General features: G+C 51.4%; 1 protein-coding gene across 2 annotated transcripts in view; it reads right to left on the bottom strand.

The window, feature by feature from the left end:
* Nucleotides 1-22,342, bottom strand: part of XG (Xg glycoprotein (Xg blood group)) — a 27,440-nt gene extending 5,098 nt beyond the window's left edge. Inside the window, exons 1-7 of one of the 2 annotated variants that reach the window (XM_024756299.1) lie at nt 21,950-22,342; nt 12,071-12,112; nt 9,456-9,479; nt 8,357-8,459; nt 5,363-5,425; nt 2,896-2,931; nt 553-669 (exon numbers count right to left, since the gene is read on the bottom strand). In XM_024756299.1, the coding sequence (XP_024612067.1) occupies nt 553-669; nt 2,896-2,931; nt 5,363-5,425; nt 8,357-8,459; nt 9,456-9,479; nt 12,071-12,079 (352 nt within the window). In that variant the 5' untranslated portion in view covers nt 12,080-12,112; nt 21,950-22,342. The remainder of the gene's footprint in view (nt 1-552; nt 670-2,895; nt 2,932-5,362; nt 5,426-8,356; nt 8,460-9,455; nt 9,480-12,070; nt 12,113-21,949) is intronic. The other variant, XM_024756298.1, reaches the window with a different exon arrangement.
* Nucleotides 22,343-22,643: the final 301 nt, after the last annotated feature.

Genomic DNA, 22,643 nt, shown 5'->3' with positions numbered 1-22,643 from the left:
AGGTGGGGTTTCAAATCAGCTCTAAAGGCCTGTATTAAAAAAAAAAAAAAAAAACTACTTTAAGGACTTTTTGAAAAGTAATCAATTCTAAATAAAATGAAACATTTTTCATCTTGAGAACAAATTTCCTAGAGACATATGATTCGTGGGAAGATGTGCCAGTGCGTCTATTGGACCTAAGTTGTTTTGGTTGTTATTTTATTAAAGTAATTTTTTAAGTGAAATATAGTCGATGTACAATATTATATTAGTTTCATGCATGCAACACAGCGATTCAACATTTTTAGATTGTATTCCATTAAAGTTATTCTAAAATATTGGCTCTATTCCCTGTGCTGTACAACATATCCTTGTTGCTTATTTATTTTATACACAGCAGTCTGTATCTCTTAATCTCTTTGCCCCATCTTGCCCCTCCCCCCTTCCCTCTCCCCACTGGGACCCACTAGTTTGTTCTCTGTATCTGTGAGTCTGCTTCTGTTTTGTTACATTTCTTCATACACTTATCAGGCTTTTACACTTAGGGAAGATAAAATTGGGAGGGAAACTTGCCATTTGTCCTGCAACAATTCCTCTTCCTGTTGTACCGGAAATAGCTGGTCGTTGCCCCCACCAGGGTCACCAGCACCCCGCACAGGACAGGAGACACGATTTTCGCTATCCTGTTGCCTGCGGGAACCCAGAAAAGTAAGATGGACTGTGATAAACATAGCCAGCCTGAACGCCGCTGGTTGTAGTAAATAACTCTGCAATCACATCCCCGGCCCTCCCCACCCTCCTATTCACGGGCAGATGATGGAATGCACACAAGAAGCCCGAGGAAGTGATTCTGCTTTCAGGGGAGCTTACCAACCAGTCTTACCGGACTGGGGCATCCAACAGTTTTGCGCAGAAGATAGGCTTGATACGTTTTTTCATGTATTTGTGAATTTGGATGAATCTGTAGCTTTGGGGACATAGAATGTTCACTCATGCAAAAAAATTTTTTTAACCAAGAAGTGCCTGATAGCCCGATCCTCAAATCATGCTGGAGCTCTGAACGCAACCATAGAGCAAACATCAATGCTTTAAGGGAAGCTTAGGTATTCCTGCACAAAATCCAAGGTACGGAAGCTTGATGGGACAAAAATCCACACTTCCCCAGAAGAACAAATCGTTGCTTCCATCTAAAATAACCACCCATGTCCTACAACAGATCCAGGCAAGTGCCCGGCGTGTCGTAGGGGACGGATGAGTGGCCACGCCGTGGATGTGGCTCCCGTGATGCTTGGAAGAGCGTTACCACGGTGCCCAGGGATCTATCCCTCCCTTGTGCTGCTGTCTCAACCTCGTCCCCTGCTGGACCCCGCTTTCCAGGGCTCCCCACCCCCCATGCACACCCTCTACCATGTGACTTGGTGGCATGGGAGGTGGGGGGGGGTCCGGGTCATCATCCTCAGAATTGGGTCTTCAGCCAATAGAACCGGCAGACATGAAGCTGTGATGCTTCTTATCCTGGTGATGCTCCTCTTTATTCTCTGGTACCGTGTCTGGCTGCCTTGTGGCCCAGCCTGGCCTGGCCTCTTGGATGGATGTGGGCTGGTTTTAGCCCAATTGCGACTCACATAATCATATTCAATGGTGGTTGTTTAAAATCACTATGTTTAGGGGTCTTTTGTTACATAGCAGTGCTAACGGATACACCTCTTTCCTCTCTGCCATCCCATACAAATCAACCAGGTGATATCAACGGTGACTACCAAATGGTCCTCCAGGCTGACCTCTTATCCCCATGTCCACTGTCTCTACAACATCCTCTTTAGTCTGGGAACTAACTGGGTCTTAACACTGATCTCCCTGAGCGTCGCTGGCCCTCTGATCCATGCATCACATAAATAGGGGCAGGGTTTTTCCCGTGAAGCATGTATAAAGTGCAGACGAGCCCATGGGGTCGCCTAGCCAGTCACAAGTGTTGCTCTCTGCCCATCACACTCCACACCCTGGCTCCATACACTAGAGTTGTTCCCGGGGGTGTACCCAGCCCGACCTAGCACAGCACCTACCTCTCCTGTCCTGGCTGCCTCTCACCCATCCTTTAGACTCGGCCTTGGAGATGGTCCCCTCAAGGAGCATCCTTACCCACCTCCATTCTGCCCCAGTCTAGGATGAGTCCCTCTGTCCTGCCGTGGGCCCCGTGAAACCACGTGTCAGACCTGGATTCTTGCCCTGAGATGCACCCCTCCTGCCCCACCTCCTGCCCACGAGAGAGAAGCATCCATGGACTTCCCCAGAATGTCTGTACACCCAGCAAAGAGCAGTACTGAGACTCCGCATGGGGATAGGGGCTGAAGGCTGGAAAGACACCTCAATACCTTTCTTCTTCCCAAAGCCTTGGGGTCAGCTGGGCGGATTCACTGTCACCCTCCACCCAAATGCCAGATGAACAAGAGGCTGGACCCCATCCTCCCAGTGACACACAACAAAAGCCCACCATCCGGACTCCAGCCCCCACTGCTGGACCTGTGATGGGGCCGGCAGTGCCCTCTGGGGGCTCTCCATGGCTGAATGCCATGACTTCCCCTCCTCTCCATTTTGGCTACCGGTCAGTAGTGGTCAATGAAAGGGACGCCATTAGTGGCCCAGCGGCAGGTCCACGAACCCCAGCCCTGCTCTCAGAGCTCCGAGGCATCTTGCAGCCTGAGGACTGTCCTCGCCCTCCTTCTCTGACCCCTACAGGATGGACCCCTCCCTGAAGGACAGACATGTGTGTTCAGGAGCTTCCAGACGAGCATGGGAACAGTAGGTGCTCCCTGAACACCCTCAGGTTGAAATCATTACACGTCTACCCCACTGCATCCCACAGTGACGTGGAGAGCTCGCTCCTGGGAAAGGTGGGCTGCCCCGCCCGTGTGTTACCTTGTGGGTTGCCGTACGAGGGGTAGCCATCTCCACCTAGAAGGGGACAAGCACACGGTCATTCATTTATTCGGAAGAGTGCCATGAAGTTGATAGGGGACACGGCCAGAGCGGAGCAGACCAAACCTCTGCTCTCACGGAGCTGGCCTCCCAGTGGGCAGGTGGGGACAGACAGAGCTAGGAAGGGGAGATGCAGGCGTTACAGCTAGAGGGGGAGCGGGACCAGTGGAGGTGGAGGGGGCGTGGCTCTCACCGGGCCGGGCCTGGACCCCAACCTGCTACTTCCACCCCTAGCCTCAAGCAAGATCTATAAAGAGGATGCAGACAGCGACACTGTGATTTTAATCAGAAATATATATACGTATTTGGTTTTCCTCCCTAATCCAAACACAGAGCCCCTTGGAATTTCCTAAATGATAGGAATGATAAAGGGGTCTTTTGTGAAGTGACAAAAGAGATAAAGGTGTCTTTTGTTATTCAGAACCACACCTGAATTTACGTGAATGAGGTGACTTTTGGAAACAGGGCAACCAAGCAGCGATGGGAGGGTTGGGACTTTCAGCCTCACCCCTGTCCTGTGGCCAAGGAGTTTGCATCAGTCAGGCTCACGTGACAGAGCCTCTGTTAAAACCCAGGAGAGGGGGTTTGGAGAGCTTCTGAATGAGTGAATCTATCTACACGGTGGAAGGCAGCGCACCCCAACCCTAGAAGCTCCTAACTTGGGACCCCCTCGCCCTGTGTCTCTTCATGTGCCTGTTCACCTGTGTCGTTTACCATATCCTTTATGTGAAATAAAATGCAGGTTTTATGGCAGGGCAAGAAAAATGTAAACTTAAGAAATTTTCTCTTCCCTTTGGCCTCCTCTCTCCACCCCTCGCTGTGCATCGTGTACCTGCCTTAGGGAGGTCGGACCTCCCCCATCGGTAGGAATATCCATCGTGTACCTGCCTTAGGGAGGTCGGACCTCCCCCATCGGTAGGAATATCTGCTCAACCAAACTGCAGCATTCTCCCAGCGCCAGCCAGACCCTAACAAGGTAACCTTCCTTCTCCATCTTGTAAGGGGCCACAGTGATGCTCAGATCGTGTCACCTGTCGCTAGTACCTGCTGTGAGGTCCAGCCCTCTGTCTCAAAAAACTTCACAGAAGTGGGCCTTGACATCTAAACGGGGCGGAACAGCTCTCGGACTTTTCTGAGATGCTCTACCTGGGTTATCACCTTCAAATCTGGCTCGGATACACTTTTCCATGAGATCCCACATGACCCATGGCCAATAATAATTAATAATAATGATAATGATAATGATAAATGGGTGCCTCCTGAAACATCTTGGAACAGAGAACAGCTTTGTGAGAACCCCTTAGGAACATTGCTGGATGCTGTCAGTCAAAGAACACAGCCTTTTGGAGGCGGGGCCGTTAGACCTTTCAAGCCAACAACACAGTGGAGGGTATATGTGTCCTGATGCAGGGGTTTAGGGGTGAGCCCTCCGTCGCCGAAGTTAGCTAAGGCATTGCTCGTACAACTGATCTTTACAGGACCTACTGTGTGCCATGTCTGGCTTCTGGCTCTGGGGATGCATTGGTGGAGGAAAGGCAAAAATCCCTGCGTGCGTGTGTGTGTGTGTGTGTGTGTGTACTTTTCATTCTAACTCAAGGAAATAAATTAACCACAATTGCATGGCATTGCATGTTACAAAGTATAACCTGATCTCCTGCTGCAGCGCAAAGGGATACAGAGAAAGGATCACAGTTTAGGATCTAGAGGTCAGGTCTTGGAGACAGACATGCCCCCCACCCCAAGCTGAAACCTGCAGGGGAGAAATGATGCTTGGATCTCTCTGAAGGTTGTCAGGTTGGGCGTAAGCAACGGTGTTTTGCACCCTAGGAATTCAACGTTCGAATAATATCTCAAGAGAATCGGAAACAGGGGAACTCCCCATTGCCAAACCAGCTGGAAATGAGGATACCCGTAGAGCTGAGCTTTCCCCAGCACCCACCTGTCGGCACACGTGTCTGCCCAAGCCCTGGAATTCTTGCGATTCTCCCAACCACCATGAGCCGGCATCCCTTCCCGAGTGGTCCTCCCCCAGGTGCATGGATTCCCAACACGTCACTCAATCTATGGCGGGAACTCAGGCAACGTGGCCCCAAACGGCTCTTGACGAGGGAAGCAAAACTCAATGGAACACCCAAAACAGGGCAACCAAGGACGCAGAGAATCCCCTTCCTCCATAGTGACGTGAGATGTCTTTGGGGCGCATTGCATTCTTTCATCCCCGAACAAAACAAAACAAAATGCATCCTCCATTAACAGAGCGATTGGTAACAGCAGGTGGACTCCTTGTTAAAGAACCTCTGCATATTTCAAACGCCAACGTATTTCACCACCCGAGGACAGAATTCCAAGATGGTCCATTGCATCCCTCCCAATGCTTCCAGAAGGCGTCTCAGTACTCAGGACTCACCTGCACCGTTGTCAGAGCTGCCAGGCTGGGGACGTGGCGGTGGCTTTGGCCTTGGATAGATATCTGTTGGAAAACACCAAGGTGATGTTAGGAAAAGAACGACATCTTCCCACAATGAACCATTCACACAATACAAAAGGCCAAAATACAACATGACATCCTGGCTTATTTATATTTGCTGTTTATCGCCTTCACAGAACCTCTGGTACTCAACATCTCCAAAGCTTTAAACACCGTGTTGACCTTGGCGCCCAGAACCTCCTCCTTTGGTTCTGAAAGCAAGAAGTTCACGGATTCCTGAAAAGAATCTGGCAGACGCTGCCCTGTGAATGTTCCAGCGTTTAGCGTTATTGCAAACATCACGTTGTTTGCAAAAGCCTGTCATCAATACTAGGACGGAAGCATCTCACGTTTTTGATGACGTGTTACCCTTCCTGCTGTGCGTGGGTACGTTCCCTCACTGGAGTTAATCTTAACTTTTGTCACAAATGCCCTTAATCTGACCTTCGAACTTAGCCCAAGCTTCCTGCCCCAGAGCCTTGGCACAAAACACGGTCTCTGCCAGGATCTCCCATTGCACCTGCAGAGCCTTTCTTGCACCGCAGAATATTCCAGAACACCTTGTATTCAAGGGACTGCTCACCACTACCTTCAGTGACTCACCTTTCTTCTCAAGAGACACACACAGGACCTGGGTGAGCCAGAGGGCAAGCGTGAAATTTAAGGAGAGCTTCTACTCCTGTATTGCTGTTTCCATACTTAAGTTCTAATCAAGTTCTTTCCCCTCTTCGTTTGCTGTGTGCGTTGAGTTTGCTGCGTCCCTGTTTTTACACGTTTTATCATTTCATTATGAATCGTTCCAAATGGGTTAGGCAGAAAGCATACTCACTGAGTCTCATCAGTGTTCCAAAACCCCTTAATCAAGACGTGTTCCCCAATACACAGTAAACCATCAGCAAAACTAGCTTCTAAGGGACAGTCAGGCTGATACCAAAAGCCATATAACTCATATCAAATATAAATTCATTATTTGGGGGCACCATTTGAAAGGCATCTCCCCACTGGGTTTTAGCAGAGCTTGACAACAAAGGCCAGAAAGCGACCTCCCTCTCATTTGGAATGTGTCAGCTGCTGGAACCCTGAGTCACAGAGGGACCCCTCCCAAGCATGAGGCTTGCCACCCACGCCCTGGGGTGGATGAGTCACCCTGGTCCTGGTGACTCATCCTACAGGATGGCCAGCATCCAACATTCTCTGGACCCCGTAGGAGGGAAGCCCACGGGAATACGTTTAACCCGAGATCCCCAAATAGACTGTAGCAAGAAACGCTCCCTAGGAGGGATTTCCATCGACACCTTGTAGAACAACAGCGCTTCACTGGACAATAGTTTGTTGAAAAGGCTGGGAGGAATTTTTACAAGAAAGGAATCCATGGAGCTGGGATGTTAAAATTGGAGGGGAAAAAAAAAACAAAGGGGATGAAAGCGAGCAGGGCCCTGTGGAGCTCCTGGGCACAAAAGCCTTCCTGTGTCCCCCGTTTCTTGATTACAGGAAATAGGCTTCATTCAGCCCCCATGACCTTCCCTGAGTTCCAACAGGGCAGATTCAAGCAGTTGCTAACCAGGGAAGGGAGGGGATGCAGAGACAAGGGAGGAACAGTGAAGAAACAATGGTGCAGCCTGGGGGCAGGTTCTGGTTCCCCCTCAAAGGATACACATGACAATACTGTTTGTCAGATATTGAAAACCCCAACAAATGGACCATGTTAACTACTTGATAAGGCATTCTTCATTCCAAAGAGAAGGCCACAGTTTGATACCCTCTGAGAAGCACAGAAGCCCATCAGGAGACCACCTGAGCCCAGGTGATGTCTAGACTGTGAAGGAGTGCAGGCCCTGCAGGCACCCTGGTCCTTCTCAGCAGCCCCACCCTTTAAACCACTGCTATAAAACTCCTCACCGAATCCCACCCCAGATAGGGACAGTTTTTTTTTTTTCTTTTTTGCGGTACGCGGGCCTCTCACTGTTGTGGCCTCTCCCGTTGCGGAGCCCAGGCTCCGGACGCGCAGGCTCAGCAGCCATGGCTCACGGGCCCAGCCGCTCCGCGGCATGTGGGATCTTCCCGGACCGGGGCACGAACCCGCGTCCCCTGCATCGGCAGGCGGACTCTCAACCAGTGCGCCACCAGGGAAGCCCAGGGACACAGTTATGAGGGCAGGAGCCCGCTGTGTCCCCCTTTGCCGGGCAAAGCAACGAAGCTATTCTTTTCTACTTCACCTGAAACTCTGTCTCTGAGATTCAATTTGGCACCGGTGTACAGAGGCCAAGTTTCGGTATCAAGGATGACAAAGTAGTGACGTAAGCGTCCATTAACTAACGCAGTTAGTGGCCTGGGTTGCTTTGCAATTAGGTAACAGCTTCGTAGAACCTTACGTCTTACTTTTCATGACATCTCCCTCACCATGGCCATCACCACCGCCGAGGAGATGAATTTCCACCCATCTCAAGGCCACACCAAGCTTCCAGGAAGCTTCCGCAAGCTCTCAACTTGGCCAGTGTCACTGGTCACCTCTGCCCGGTCAGCTTTTAGGTCTTTAGGGTTTTTGAATTGCTGAGGACTTTATGGGCTATTGGGTCATATTACCCCCCTCCTGGTCACCCCCCCTTTTTTTTAAAGTGCTATAGGCGCAGTGCCTGCCAAGCTTTTAAAACAAAGGAGAAACTGAAGATAAATGACCTAAAACGCACAGTGCAAGGGAACTTATTAGGAACCACGGAAACAGCTAGAAGAAGACTCGTCCTCCAGCCTGATTAAAATTCCAGCATAATAATACACAACGTCCCCAAATGCTCAGTATTCTCCCAGTGTCTGAGCAACGAGGAAATAAAATGATGCAAACTGCTCCCCCCGCCCCCATAAAAGCTGAGTTGGTTCTTACTTCAGAAGCAGTCAGATGAAAACTCATAGTTAAAAAAAAAAAAAAAAAAGAAGCACCTTTCATCAAACTTGCTTTGAAATGAATGAACTTTCTTACTTCCACTGCTGTCGGGATTTCCGGGCTGTGGCTGGTGGGGAGGCGTCGGCTTTGGGTAGATATCTGTGGGGAAGGCAACACTGCATGTTTAGAAGAGAAGAATGTCCTTCCGTCAGTAGCAGCCTATAAAATAAGAACTAGATCTTGTACTTTATTCACATTGCTGCTCACAGATCATGTAGCCGCTAGAAGGAAAACCTCAGAACGTAGAACTTAAAGAAAAAACTGCATGCACACAGTTACAAAAGTTGTAACTGTTTAGCCTTTACACTGTACGCCAGAAAAAAAAAAAACACCTGTTTATTCCTTGAAGATTATTTTGTGCGACATTTGCTACGTGATGTCACTTTCCTCTGGTATCTGCCTCCGAATCTTTACGCAAACATTTACTTTCACTTTGTTTAATAGCATATAACTGATTTAAAAGTGCTTTAAGCCCTGTCTTTTAACAGTCATTAAATCGCTTTACATCTACAGTAATTAATGTTACGTTATTCCTACTATTTTATTTTTTCTTCCTTTCTTTTCTTTTTTTAAAATTTCTGGACCTCTAGTTAATCAAGTTTATTCTTCATTCAATCAACTTTATCATTCTTTTCATCAACTTTATTCTTAATTTTTCTCTCCTGGACCAATGTAGGAATTATACACGATCAACCTAAGTGTGCGTGTGTCTGTTGAAATCCTTGCTTTCAGTTCATTTGGGTCTATACCCAGGAGCAGAACTGTTGCGTCACAGGGAAATTCTATACGTAGCTTTCTGAGCAGCTGCCAGACTGTTTTCCGCTGAGACTGAACAATGTTCTATCCCCACCAGCAACGCACGAAGGCTCCAATGTCTCCACACCCTCACCGACACTTGGTATCGCCCACATTTTGATTCTAGCAGTCCTAGTAGGAATGATGTCTCACTGTGATTTTGATTTCCAGTTCCCCAAGGACTAGGCTTTGCTTTAAACACCTGCCCCTCTTTCACACACTCCACGTCCCTAGAAACCCCTTCAAAAACCTCATCTCAGGGGCGCAGCCTCATTTCTGTGCAGCCAGGTAGTCCCTCACCTGAGCTCGGCTCCTTGGTGGGCTCTGTGGACAGAGAGAACATACATTCAGTATGCATCGAGGATTTACATGCAGCTCCAAGAAAGAATCGTTAATGCCCTAATAAACAATGAGAATTTCAAGGCGCTAACACAGACATGATATGAACACAAATTCCACTCTGTATTCGGGGGTGGGGGGGAGAACAAAAGCATCTTTAAAACCCACGCCCACGGGAGCTATGCAGAGGTCCCGCTGGGGGAGCAAAACTTTCTTGGGGTGGTCAGCTCAGCTCCTTAGGAAGTAAGTTTCATCCGAGCCTTGCAGGAGGTGAGGTAGCGAGATTTGGGACGCCAGCAGGAGGACCGACTGAGCAAAGAGCATCGAGGGCAGAGGGCGCAGAGCTGGTGCCCCACAAACGTGCAAGGTGACTACATGCCTGCAGAGCAGAGGTAGGGCGGGTGAAGGCAGATCTGGAGAGAAGCTTCCCCCGATTCCAGGACGACGCTTCTCTCACTTTCTTGCCCGTGTTTCTTCATGTGACAAAAGTCTGCGGAGTGCCTGTTGTTGCCGGGGGTGCGTAAACGCGGTGGTCCACAGCTTCCCAGGTGGTTTCGGTTCCCTGAGGTCAGCACTCATGGACGGGACATCAGGTGCAGAGTACCTGTCTGCCAGGCTCAGTGAATCTGGGGGTGCAGTGTGGGTGGGCAGACAGGGGCAGGAGGAAGAGGTTGGGGGAAGGTGCTCGGAGGGGTGGCACCTGACAAGGGTGAGGGAGGTTGGAACTGCCGGGTGCACAGTGGACAGGGTCCTTCCTCTCTGCAGAAAGCCCTCTCTCACTGAGCATCGTGGGTTCAAGGTCCATCCACGTGGTAGCCTGGGTCAGAGCTCCACTCCTTTTCATGGCTGGGTCACATTCCACTGTGTGCATGGACCCCAGGCTGTTTCTCCATCCATCCGTCCAGGGACATTTGGGTGGCTTCTGCCTTTTGGCGATGATGAGCTACGCCGCTGTAAACACGTATGCGTCTGAGTCTCTCCTTTCAATCCTTCCCTTTTTCTAGGAGGGGAATTGCCAGTTCACAGGTTGATGATGTTTTTTAATCGATAAAACGCCTCTGGCGATTCTGCACCACAGCCCTCAGCTGCGTGTGCCCTACCCTGGGCGTGCTCTTTCTTTATCCATCCCAGACCCCATGCCGACCACCCAGGCTGAATGGGGGGGGTACCTCCCAATGCCCCGCAGTGTGGCTGCAACCACTGGCCCTCCTATAACCCTGACCTCGCAGTCCGTCCACTCTGGGAAGGACTGAGCCCTTCACCATTGCAGTCAGATGGGGGAAGCAGTGTGTCAGCTTCGATCTGCATCACTAGGCTTGTCTGGTGCTCTGACAATAATCTCATATCTGCTCTGTCACGGTTACCGCTAGCAAAAGCCTCAGTTAGTGGGGAAAACTGGGGAGGGAGCAGGTCTTGCCTCCATTATTTTGTTCTTTCTATTTCTTACATGTCTGCGATTTTTCTGATTACAAAATAATACATAGTAAAAATTCCAACATAACAGAAATGTAAAAACTTAGATAATGAATATCTTTCAAAATGCCATTCTCTAGAGAAGAAATATTGTTAAAATTTTATTATTCCTAGGGTGTATTTTCATTTTAAAAAGCAGCTCCTTTGAGAGTACAGGAGTGCTAAGTGTCGTCCCCTGGCTCATAAGTGGAGAAGTGGTGACAGGCTGCTATTGGAGGCCACACTGTCCCCTCGTTCTCAAGCTTCTTTTTTTTTTGGCGGTATGCGGGCCTCTCACTGCTGTGGCCTCTCCCGTTGCGGAGCACAGGCTCTGGATGCGCAGGCCCAGCGGCCATGGCTCACGGGCCCAGCCGCTCCGCGGCATGTGGGATCTTCCCGGATCGGGGCACGAACCCGTGTCCCCTGCATCAGCAGGCGGACTCTCAACCACTGCGCCACCAGGGAAGCCCTGGTTGTCATCCTTATTTAGGTTGAGTGGGTCTGGTGATCACGTCCCTTCTTTACTTCTCGGAAAATCCATCGTAACTGATGTGTGATGAGGGACCGGGGGTTCCCCTGATGACAGAAGAAGCTGGTTTTTCTGAGTAGACAAGCACTGATGTTTCTTCCCACTGTGCCTGCAGGTCACAACCTTTCCTTCCTCCCCAAGGCCCCAGGTCTGAATGCTCCTGCCATCCAGCTTGACTGTGGGCCTTAATCCAGACCTTCCTCCCGGGCCCAGGAGATGTACAGTCAGCCTTTCCGCTGGCAAGAAGGTCCAGCTGACCTCAAGGGTAGTGGCCACACACAGGTGGGGTGTAGGGGGGTCTTCCAAGTCGCAGATGCCCCGCGAGTAGAGGTGAACCACATTTAAGAGAAGGAAAACCCTCCAGGGTATGCGCGAACCCCTGGCTTGGGGAGCCCAGACCTACCAAGACATAAGACTGAGCCCCACAGCTAAGGCCGGATGTGAAGGTCCATCTCCCGGGGCTTGTGATCTTGGGTGAAACACAGAGCTCTCACTGCCTGGAATTCGGAATCCCCGCCACACCCAGCCCCGAGGCACCACAGAGCTGACACAGGCTGCGAAGCATAGCATCTCCTAGAGAAAGACAGGCACTTACCGGGGTCATCGAGGGCGTCGGCCAAATCAAAGTCACCTTGACCTGTGGGCAGACATAGGGCGCCAGGTCACACCACAACGGGACCGTCGGGGCCCCCTGACACCTGTCTCCACCCCCTTGGCCCCACCTGCCCAGACATCCCCCCTGGTGCAAAGGTCAAGCCCAGCACCCAGGTCAGCGGAAGACCAAAGTCCCCCTCTCTCTCTCCACTTCCCCTGTGGTGTGTTTGTGAAGCCAACATCTTGGCTCTCCTGGCAGGCTGTGCCCCTCACCAAAGATTCCTCTGAAGGAAGATGACGGCACCCCCGTCTTTTTTATTTTATTATTATTGAAGTATAGTTAAGCTACAATATAGTGTTAGTTTCTGCTGTACGCGAAAGTGATTCAGTTATACATATATATATTTTTTCAGATTCTTTTCCCTTATAGGTTATTACAAGATATTGAATTCAGTTCCCTGTGCTGTACAGTAGGTCCTTGCTAATTATCTATTTTATATACAATAGTTGACATCTGCTAATTCCAAACTCCTAATTTATTCTCCCCTTGCTTTCCCCTTTGGTAACCATAAGTTTGTTTGCTATGTCTGAGTCTGTTTCTGTTGTGTAAGTTCATTTGTATTATTTTTTACATTCCACGTATAAGTGATACCGTATGGTATTTGTCTTTCTCTGTCTGACTTATTTCACTTAGTATGATCATTTCTAGATCCATCCATGTTGCTGCCAATGGCATCCCCATCTTTTTTTTTAATTAAATCTGTGCTCTGCAACGGGAGATGCCACAACAGTGAGAGGCCCGCGTACCGCAAAAAAAAAAAAAGGAAAAAAAAATTTTTTTTTTAAATTATTTTTTTGGCTGTGCCGGGTCTTTGTTGTTGTGTGCGGACTTTTCTCTAGCTGCAGCGAGTGGGGGCTACTCTTCCCTGCGGTGCGTGGGCTTCTCATTGCAGTGGCTTCTCTTGTTGCGGAGCATGGGCTCTAGGTACGCGGGCTCAGTAGTTGTGGCACGTGGGCTCAGTAGTTGTGGCTCGTGGGCTCTGGAGCGCAGGCTCAGTAGTTGTGGCACACGGGCTTCGTTGCTCTGCGGCATGTGGAATCTTCCCGGACCAGGGCTCGAACCCGTGTCCCCTGCATTGGCAGGCGGATTCTTAACCACTGCACCACCAGGGAAGTTCCTGGTATCCCCGTCTTAAACAGGAGGGAGATGCTCCTAGGATCTCAGCTGCCTCAAGCAAAACACATAGACGTCTTGGAAAGCCAAAGAACCCGTGCATTCTGCAAACATTTACGAACTGCGACTTTGATCCAGGCATGCTGTTACCCAATGGGGACGGGACCTTCAACGACACTAGCCCTGCTTCCTGGTTCTTTAGGGGAGAGAGACCCGTGAATGTCCCTAAAGGTGGGGACAGGGTGCAGCGGGGACCACAAGGCAGCGGGGGCAATTGCACGTCTTGTGTGAGCCGACCTGGAGGTCTGCCTGGAGGAGGTGACACGTGAGCCGTGTGGAAGATAGTGGTTTACGCACCGGGAGACACTCTGACCCCAGTTTACACCTCAGGGGATGCCTTCGGGAAATGCGGTACGGTGGCGGCTCTGTGGCTGGAACTGTGGATATTTTCCTTTATGGCTAAGACAGGATGCATCTTGGACTGAGGCCCAGAATCGCGCTGCCCTTGCCTCTCCGTGACACCCCCGCAAGCATTTCACAAACATTTCAACCCCGGCTCCCTCCCAGTGTTCGGGGGCCCAGAAATTTTGTTGGCGTGCGAGTTTCGGACTTGCTAAAAATACTATGAGGAAGTCTAGGGTCTGGAGAGAAGCGGAGGCTGGGTTTCAGTCTTCTTACAAGCTCAACTCGGAGAAACTTGGGTGGATAACAAGTGAGTCGGGGGGACTGGCACTGACTGCTCACGGGGACGGGGTTCCTTCTGGGGGTGATAAGAACATTCTGGCATTCCATGGTGGTGATGGTTGTACAACATAGTGGGCATGCTGAACAAAAATGTCTGCACTATTCACTTTCAAAGCGTTCACAGGGTGACTCTCATGCATGTGAATTTTATCTCAAAAAAACCCCACAAAACCTTTTTAACGAGCTGAGTGTCCCTTTCCTGCCAGTTTAAGGGCTTCTTCCCACACACATCCCACCCATCACCTTCGCCGCCTCTAAAACTAGAGAAGCCCAATCAGAAAACCTCTGAGCTCCTGACCAACTTGTATCTCATCTTTGGCTGATAAAAAAGAGCTTTTGAAAAGAGCTCTGTTGAGACAGAATCCATAGATTATACAATTCACCCCTTTAGAGCAGGCAATCCAGTGGCATTTAGTATGTTTATAATGAATGCTATGCAAACGCCACTGCTATCTGGTTCCGGAACATGTTCATCCCCCAAAAGAGACACCGTCTGCATTAAGACTCACTCCCTATCTGCCCTGCCCAGCCCCTGACACCACAGCCCCACTCTCTGCCTCTGTGGACTGGCTTGTTCTGGACTCACACACGGTGTGTCCTTCTGTGTCTGGCTTCTCTCACCGAGCATCCCGTGTTCAAGGTCCATCCACGTGCTCAAGCATCTCTGCGTGAAATCCTAAATCTGTACGGGGCAGGGTTTCTTCAGGCAAAGACACTGCTTTCAGCCCCCATGACCTGCTTTCCGCTTTGTCGCTCTGGCCGGCGCAGGTGGGGGCCTGGAGGTGCCCCCCTGTGCCCCCGCTGCCCTGCACCAGCCCTGCCTCGAACACGTCGCTGGGGACCTATCAGGATGCTCAACCATCTATGAGCACCTACTATGTACCAAGTCCCACTTCAAACATCTGCAGGTCACCCGAGCATCCCTCTTTCCGCCCACGAGGGGCCGTCAGTGTTACGACCATGCCCTTGTCCCAGCCGAGGGGCCTCAGTTTCCAGGAGCCTAAGGGCAATGTCAGATTTTGCACCCAGACCCTCCAGGAGCCCCAGTCCCAGCCCCTGTGCCTGGAAGGGGGCTGGCGGGAAGCGGGGGGGACACCGTTTTCCTAGACCCAGGGCATCCTAGACTCCCCGAGTCTGCCTGGAGGTCGTTTTGACCCGTCCAGCCTGGGGTCAGGGAAGCCCTTGGCCTGGCCCGGCTGGGATGCCATGGGGGCAGCTTCTGGGGCTGCTTGTCAAGGGAACCGGGAGCCCGGTGCGTGGACGCCCCCAGGCAGGGGTTTCCGGAGCTGGGGCCGGCCCAGGCACTGGACAGCAGAGGAGCTGAGGTCAGAGGGCACCCACCGGCAGCCTCACAGAGGCCTGGGCTGGAGGCCGGGGCTCAGTGTGTTTAGAGGCCAAACCCCGGAGAGCCGTCTCTAACACAGGGAGGTCCCGCATCTGTCCTCATTGCCCCTCTCTTTGGCCAGGGTCTGTGTCCCTCCAGCTTGTGCCAGGTCCTCTTTTGGGGACAAGCTGGCCACTCTCTGCTCTGGGTCATTGTGCAGGGGCTAGGTGACAGGAATCAGCGTCAGCCTTGGGGACTCTGAAGACACATTCCTTCCAGGGCTGCCAGTGGGGCTGTGGCTGACCCTCCCTCCAGTTTGAAAGGACAGATACCGGTGCAGGGCCCCCAGTGCCCTCAGCTACAAGGGCAGCTCCGGAATTTGCATTCTAATCGCCAGTTGACAGTTTACAGATAACTCTCGCCAGGCTCTTCCCAGGAGTTCCAGGCGTCCCGTGAAGAAGCACCTACACAGTGTCCTCCAACCTGAGCGTCAGGCCACTCCCTGTTCTGAGATGATCAAAGCCTCTGTTATCTGTCTCCTCCTGGCCTCTCCCGAATCCATCGCTCAACCAACCCATGGCTGGGCGGGAGCTGTTTTCCAAAAGGGCCTTGGGTCGTCTCTGGGGATGTGGTAGCCTTGCCGGCTGGCCTTCTTGCAGCCGGAAGCCAGGGAGCGCTGTCTGGGGCTTTGAGAACAGCCAAGTCCCTCCACCCTGCCCTAACCCCGTTCTGTGTCCCCTTCTCTTTCCAGCAGCCTCCTTCCGTTTGGAGATGCTTCTGACGAGGAGAGGTCACGGAGGAAGCTGTCCCTAGCTGTGGCGCTACTGGGAGGCCCGTGGGCGTGACTTATGCACAGAGCCGGCGGACCGCACCCAGTATGAGGCGCTCCCCTACCCTGGGCTTGGCGACGATCCGGTCCTGCAGGCCAGTGGTTTAGCCCCAGAGGGGCTGCAGCCAAGACCCTCCCCATGTGCTTCAAATAGTAGCCCCACCGGGTGCAGCCCTGCCAGGGACATCACTCAGGTGGACGACGCTGATTCAGAGGTTCAACCTCGGTGGAGCTGGGGGGCAGGGGGGATGCAGCTCCCCAGGGCAACGACTTCCACTAGCTTTTTCTTTTTTTTTTCAATCGGAGCCTAAGACGGGGCTGGGAACCTAAGACGTGTTTCTGATCTGCTTAGTTTAGCTGGCTCGGCGGTTTCTAATCGATCCCACATGTTCTGGGCTCTGTAAACACCGAGGGGAAAGGAGCCACGTGGGGTCTGCGATCATAAGGCTGGTCACCCATTGCTGACGTCCTGGAGATGGGCGTTGAAAATGACTCATGCAGCTGGGTGGGAGGTCTTAGCGCCATACCCAGGAACCCCTACCCTCCAAAAACAAAGCTATTTAGGAGGGATTTTGAGACGAAACCACCTGAGTGGCACTTGGAGGAATTCTCTCGTTATCTGTAGTAACCAATGCCCTCCCTCCCCAGTCAAATTCTACCCCAGCAAGATTCTAAGATGCTTTGTATCAGAGTTTGCTTCCCTGAACTTCTCAGACCCACAAGCCTACAGGACAAAGGGGATTTTTGCAAAGGGCAGAGCTGTTGGAATCATCACGGCACAGTGCTGAGGATGACACCATGCGCTAGAAAAAACCCACCGCTCCTCCACGGCGACCACGATAGAGGCACATGTCCCAGTTCCCACTAACTAACCCCCGAATTATTCCCTCTGAAGGAGAAAACCAGCCCCAGGCTAGCTCTGAGAAGAGGGGGGAAAACTGATGACTATCTAAAGCCCTGGCACCAAGTACAGCCGTCAGCAGCAGAATTTATAGGTGCTGAATTTAATTACCTTTGAGTGGGTCCATCAGGGGATAAGAATCCCACCCCTCACCGGCAGGCAGAATCGTAGATTTTATTATTCCAGCCAGTGTCGGGAACGGCTGCCCTTCAAGACAATTGCTTTCCATTCCTTTACATAGGAATTTACAGGCTTCATCTGAAGCGCGGGTTAATTTAAGCCAGTCCTTCCAGGGACCAGCGGTCACAGATTAAGCCACTTTGCACGCCATAAATCGGTAGGACTTTCTTGTCCTTGAGGGATTTCACCCAGCTGAAGCAGGACTCCCAGGGAACAAAGCCCGACTTCCTTCAGGCAAACTTAAGGTGCCCCTTTTGACTCTGGCTCAATTGTCTTTGAAAAATACTAAACTTCAGGGGACTTCCCTGGTGGTCCAGTGGTAAGGAATCCGCCTTCCAATGCAGGGGACACGGGTTCGATCCCTGGCCTGGCAACTAAGCTCCCGATGCCGCGAGGCCCGCGCGCTGCAACTACCGAGCCCGCACGCCTCAACTAGAGCCTGCGTGCCGCGAACTACGGAGCCTGCGCTCTAGGGCCCGCGAGCCACAACTACTGAAGCCTGCGCGCCTAGAGCCCGTGCTCTGCAACAAGAGAAGCCACCGCAATGAGAAGCCCGCGCACCGCAACGAAGAGCAGCCCCCGCTCGCCGCAACTAGAGAAAAGCCCGCACGCAGCAACAAAGACCCAACGCAGCCAAAGCTAAATAAATAAAATAAATTTATAAAAACAAAAAAATAAAGTCTACGGGAGGAAGTGCGTGGGTTATGTGCAAATATGACATCATTTTATATAAGGGACTTGAGCATCCATGGGTTTTGGTGTCCCAGTGGGTCCTGGAACTAATCCCCCTCAAATACCAAGGGATGCCGGTACTTTTTTAGTCTGTAGGTAGACTAAAGGAGCTCTGTTTAAGCACACACACTTTCGAAGACCTCACTTGGTCTCCTGGTCCTTCAAGTGCATCCAGGTCTGATAGCGAAAGGTAATTCAATACACTGGAAATCTGACACTGCCGAATTGTAAACCCCTATACCTCAGAACTGTAATCAAATTCTTATTTTATTTTATACACACAGTTTAGTCATTATAAGAACGCTTAAGTGACGTTCACCATGGTGATAGTCTGCTCTTCCGGAGCCTTGGTAACAAGCATCTTGACAGCCTTGCAGGAAGTGTTTGGGGACCTCGTGAACTCGCTCACGCCGACGACAGCTGCTGGTGGTTTGGGGTGTGAGGGGGTGGTCCATGCATTTAACAAACTACCCAGGACTCGGGCCAGCTGCACAACGTCTTCACACCGACGCACCCTGATCCAGACCTCATTACCTTTCCCGTCCCTCCTCCCGTCCCTCCCGCCTGTGCATGTTCCCAGCAATGTGACCTCAGACAAATGATGGAACACCTCTGTGCCTCCGTGTACCTATCTATAAGAGGGCATCAAGGGACTCCCCTGGCAGTCCAGTGGTTAAGACTCTGCGCTTCCAATGCAGGGATGCAGGGGACACGGGTTCAATCCCTGGTCAGGGAACTGAGATCCCACATGCTGTGCGGCATGGCCAAAAATAAAATAATATCTTCAAAAAGAAAAAAAAACGTTCCGTGTTCGATCCAAAAAGGAAACATATTTAAAAAGAAAGAAAGAAAAAGTACACCAAGCCTGGCAGCCCCAGCCCAAGTTCAAGAATGAACTTGATTAACACCCGCAGAGCCTGTCGCAAGTCACGCCCTCATCAAAAGAACGTAACCTGGGCATCCTCGGAAGCACTCAGCTAACGTCAGCCAGGGCCGGCTCCTGCATTTTCTTCTCTTCTGAAGAACAGCGGTTAAATCCACAACAAGTTTCCCCAGCACATACGATGAGCCATGAGATGCGCTGAAGGAATCTGACATCCCATTATCCCCAGAGGAGCAAGCCGACCGTGCCTGGGAGGAGGCTGAGTTGCCTGAGCCCGCAGGTAAACCCACAGTTCCTACTGTGTGCACAGCTGCAGGAATAAACGCTCAGACAGGTTTTGCTGGCTCGGCTTCTGGGCGGGTCTGTGTAGAATCAGAGCTCTGCTCTCTTGCTCTTCTCAGCCCTGGTGCCAGTTCAGGGACTAACATCTCCCTGCCAACACAAGCGCCTGGACTGGGTTTCTGCGTGACCCACGTGCCGGGGGGCCACAATGTGCAGACAGCAAGGATTCCCGGAAGGGTCTCGGGGAAGATTCTGGGCTCTGGGTGCCAGGATGTCTCACAAAAACCACATCTGCCCCTAAACAACCATCCTCAAACAGGATAAACAGGAAATGTCACAAGAGCGCCACCCAAATGAAATCCTTTCAATTCCTAACCTACAACACTTCTCACTCTTAAATCCTGCCTGGGCCTCCACCTCCTAAAATTCGAATGAGGACCAAAGGAGCTTATCCAATTGCGGTTAAATCCTACATGGCATGGGTAAATAATAGTTCCCAAACTAGGTCCCTCCCCACCTCTGCTCCCCGACAAACCAAAATCCTGGCATCACCAGAAGAACCTGTATTGAAGTTTGGGGCGTAAACAATTCAGATGCTTTTAATTTGCCAACAGGAGGGGTGACATTGGTGAGGAATGTCTAAAAACCTGAACGGAGGCTGCCCTTCCAGCAAACCCAATCTTGGGTGATCAGTCCCACAGAACCAAGCTGGATCTCAGTTCCATTGTCCCCATCCAGAAACGCAGCACTGATTATTTTAAATCGAAAACAAGGAATTGAAAAATCCCAACACGCCCCAGGAACACGGGTCACTTTTTTCCGTGTGTGACACACAGAGATCAAAAGCAGTTCGCGTCTAAGTACTGAGTCCACATCCTACACTTCTGGATCCAATTCCCAGACCCTGAATTGGTACCCGGCCCCTTTTCCTCCCCTCAAAGCCATCATAATTGGTCTGTTTTTTTGTTTTTCTACAATCTGGCACCTTAGAGCCATTTCCTGAGTGGAAGTGGTTTCGGGCGGAGTTTTTTTTTTTTTTTTTTTAAAGCAGCCAGATAGAAATGCACACCCACGCAGCTCTCCCCAGAGCATCATGCTGTGCGGCATGGCCAAAAATAAAATAATATCTTCAAAAAGAAAAAAAAACGTTCCGTGTTCGATCCAAAAAGGAAACATATTTAAAAAGAAAGAAAGAAAAAGTGCACAGAGCCTGGCAGCCCCAGCCCAAGTTCAAGAATGAACTTGGGGCTTCCCTGGTGGCGCAGTGGTTGAGAGTCCGCCTGCCGATGCAGGGGACACGGGTTCGTGCCCCGGTCCGGGAGGATCCCACGTGCCGCGGAGCGGCTGGGCCCGTGAGCCATGACCGCTGAGCCTGGGCGTCCGGAGCCTGTGCTCCGCAGCGGGAGAGGCCACAACAGTGAGAGGCCCGTTTACCGCAAAAAAAAAAAAAAGAATGAACTTGATTAACACCCGCAGAGCCTGTCGCCAGTCACGCCCTCATCAAAAGAACGTAACCTGGGCATCCTCGGAAGCACTCAGCTAACGTCAGCCAGGGCCGGCTCCTGCATTTTCTTCTCTTCTGAAGAACAGCGGTTAAATCCACAACAAGTTTCCCCAGCACATACGATGAGCCATGAGATGCGCTGAAGGAATCTGACATCCCATTATCCCCAGAGGAGCAAGCCGACCGTGCCTGGGAGGAGGCTGAGTTGCCTGAGCCCGCAGGTAAACCCACAGTTCCTACTGTGTGCACAGCTGCAGGAATAAACGCTCAGACAGGTTTTGCTGGCTCGGCTTCTGGGCGGGTCTGTGTAGAATCAGAGCTCTGCTCTCTTGCTCTTCTCAGCCCTGGTGCCAGTTCAGGGACTAACATCTCCCTGCCAACACAAGCGCCTGGACTGGGTTTCTGCGTGACCCACGTGCCGGGGGGCCACAATGTGCAGACAGCAAGGATTCCCGGAAGGGTCTCGGGGAAGATTCTGGGCTCTGGGTGCCAGGATGTCTCACAAAAACCACATCTGCCCCTAAACAACCATCCTCAAACAGGATAAACAGGAAATGTCACAAGAGCGCCACCCAAATGAAATCCTTTCAATTCCTAACCTACAACACTTCTCACTCTTAAATCCTGCCTGGGCCTCCACCTCCTAAAATTCGAATGAGGACCAAAGGAGCTTATCCAATTGCGGTTAAATCCTACATGGCATGGGTAAATAATAGTTCCCAAACTAGGTCCCTCCCCACCTCTGCTCCCCGACAAACCAAAATCCTGGCATCACCAGAAGAACCTGTATTGAAGTTTGGGGCGTAAACAATTCAGATGCTTTTAATTTGCCAACAGGAGGGGTGACATTGGTGAGGAATGTCTAAAAACCTGAACGGAGGCTGCCCTTCCAGCAAACCCAATCTTGGGTGATCAGTCCCACAGAACCAAGCTGGATCTCAGTTCCATTGTCCCCATCCAGAAACGCAGCACTGATTATTTTAAATCGAAAACAAGGAATTGAAAAATCCCAACACGCCCCAGGAACACGGGTCACTTTTTTCCGTGTGTGACACACAGAGATCAAAAGCAGTTCGCGTCTAAGTACTGAGTCCACATCCTACACTTCTGGATCCAATTCCCAGACCCTGAATTGGTACCCGGCCCCTTTTCCTCCCCTCAAAGCCATCATAATTGGTCTGTTTTTTTGTTTTTCTACAATCTGGCACCTTAGAGCCATTTCCTGAGTGGAAGGGGTTTCGGGCGGAGTTTTTTTTTTTTTTTTTTTAAAGCAGCCAGATAGAAATGCACACCCACGCAGCTCTCCCCAGAGCAAACCCTCCCTTACCTCGGATGTGCATCAGAGAACACAGGAACGTGAGGTAGAAGAGGCCCCACCAGGGCTCCATCCTCGGTTCCGTTCAGGTGAACCTTCAGGGCGCGCGCTGGGCGATCCGGCCACCCCACCCTTGCTGGACGGATGTGCTGACTTCTGCTTCCCAGTTTGCAAGGGAAACAGGCAATGTCTCCAAGCAGAAAGGATGAACCGAACTTGAGTGCCTCTGCCAGAATCCGAAGGGCTGGGCGTTCCGTCCCAAACGGCACGGCCCGGAGCCCGTGAGGCGTGTGCCTGTATATGCTGAAGGGCGTCCTGGGGAGCCCGCCTCCCCTGCGCTACGCTGCCAACCAGCCTCAGGACGCTGGGGAAACAGGTGGCTGCCCCGCACCAATGGGTGCTCTGGGTCTGCTTCCCGCGGGCATGGGAGATGCACCAGCACCAAAGGCGCCCACCCTGGGTGCAGGCAGGACACTCCCTGCCCGGGGTCCTTCCCCAGAACCCTCCTGCAGGGCAACGCCAACACCAGACCCAGCAGAGCGCCAAGGCAACGATCAGAGTATAGACTCATGTTTAATCTCTGCTTCTACGACTTGAAGACCCTGTACCTTTAGAGTCGCGCTGCATCCGTGGACCTCAGCTTCTTTGTAGGTGGCCGTGACAGTCAGTCTGGCTGGGGATGCTGGGGCCAGAGAAGCGCATTTCA

This window comes from Neophocaena asiaeorientalis, unplaced genomic scaffold, assembly GCF_003031525.2.
Source record: "Neophocaena asiaeorientalis asiaeorientalis breed wild unplaced genomic scaffold, Neophocaena_asiaeorientalis_V1.1 scaffold69, whole genome shotgun sequence".
Taxonomy (NCBI): Eukaryota; Metazoa; Chordata; class Mammalia; order Artiodactyla; family Phocoenidae; genus Neophocaena; species Neophocaena asiaeorientalis.
The sequence above is the reverse complement of the archived record's forward strand: the minus strand, read 5'-3'. Positions and strand labels throughout refer to the sequence as shown.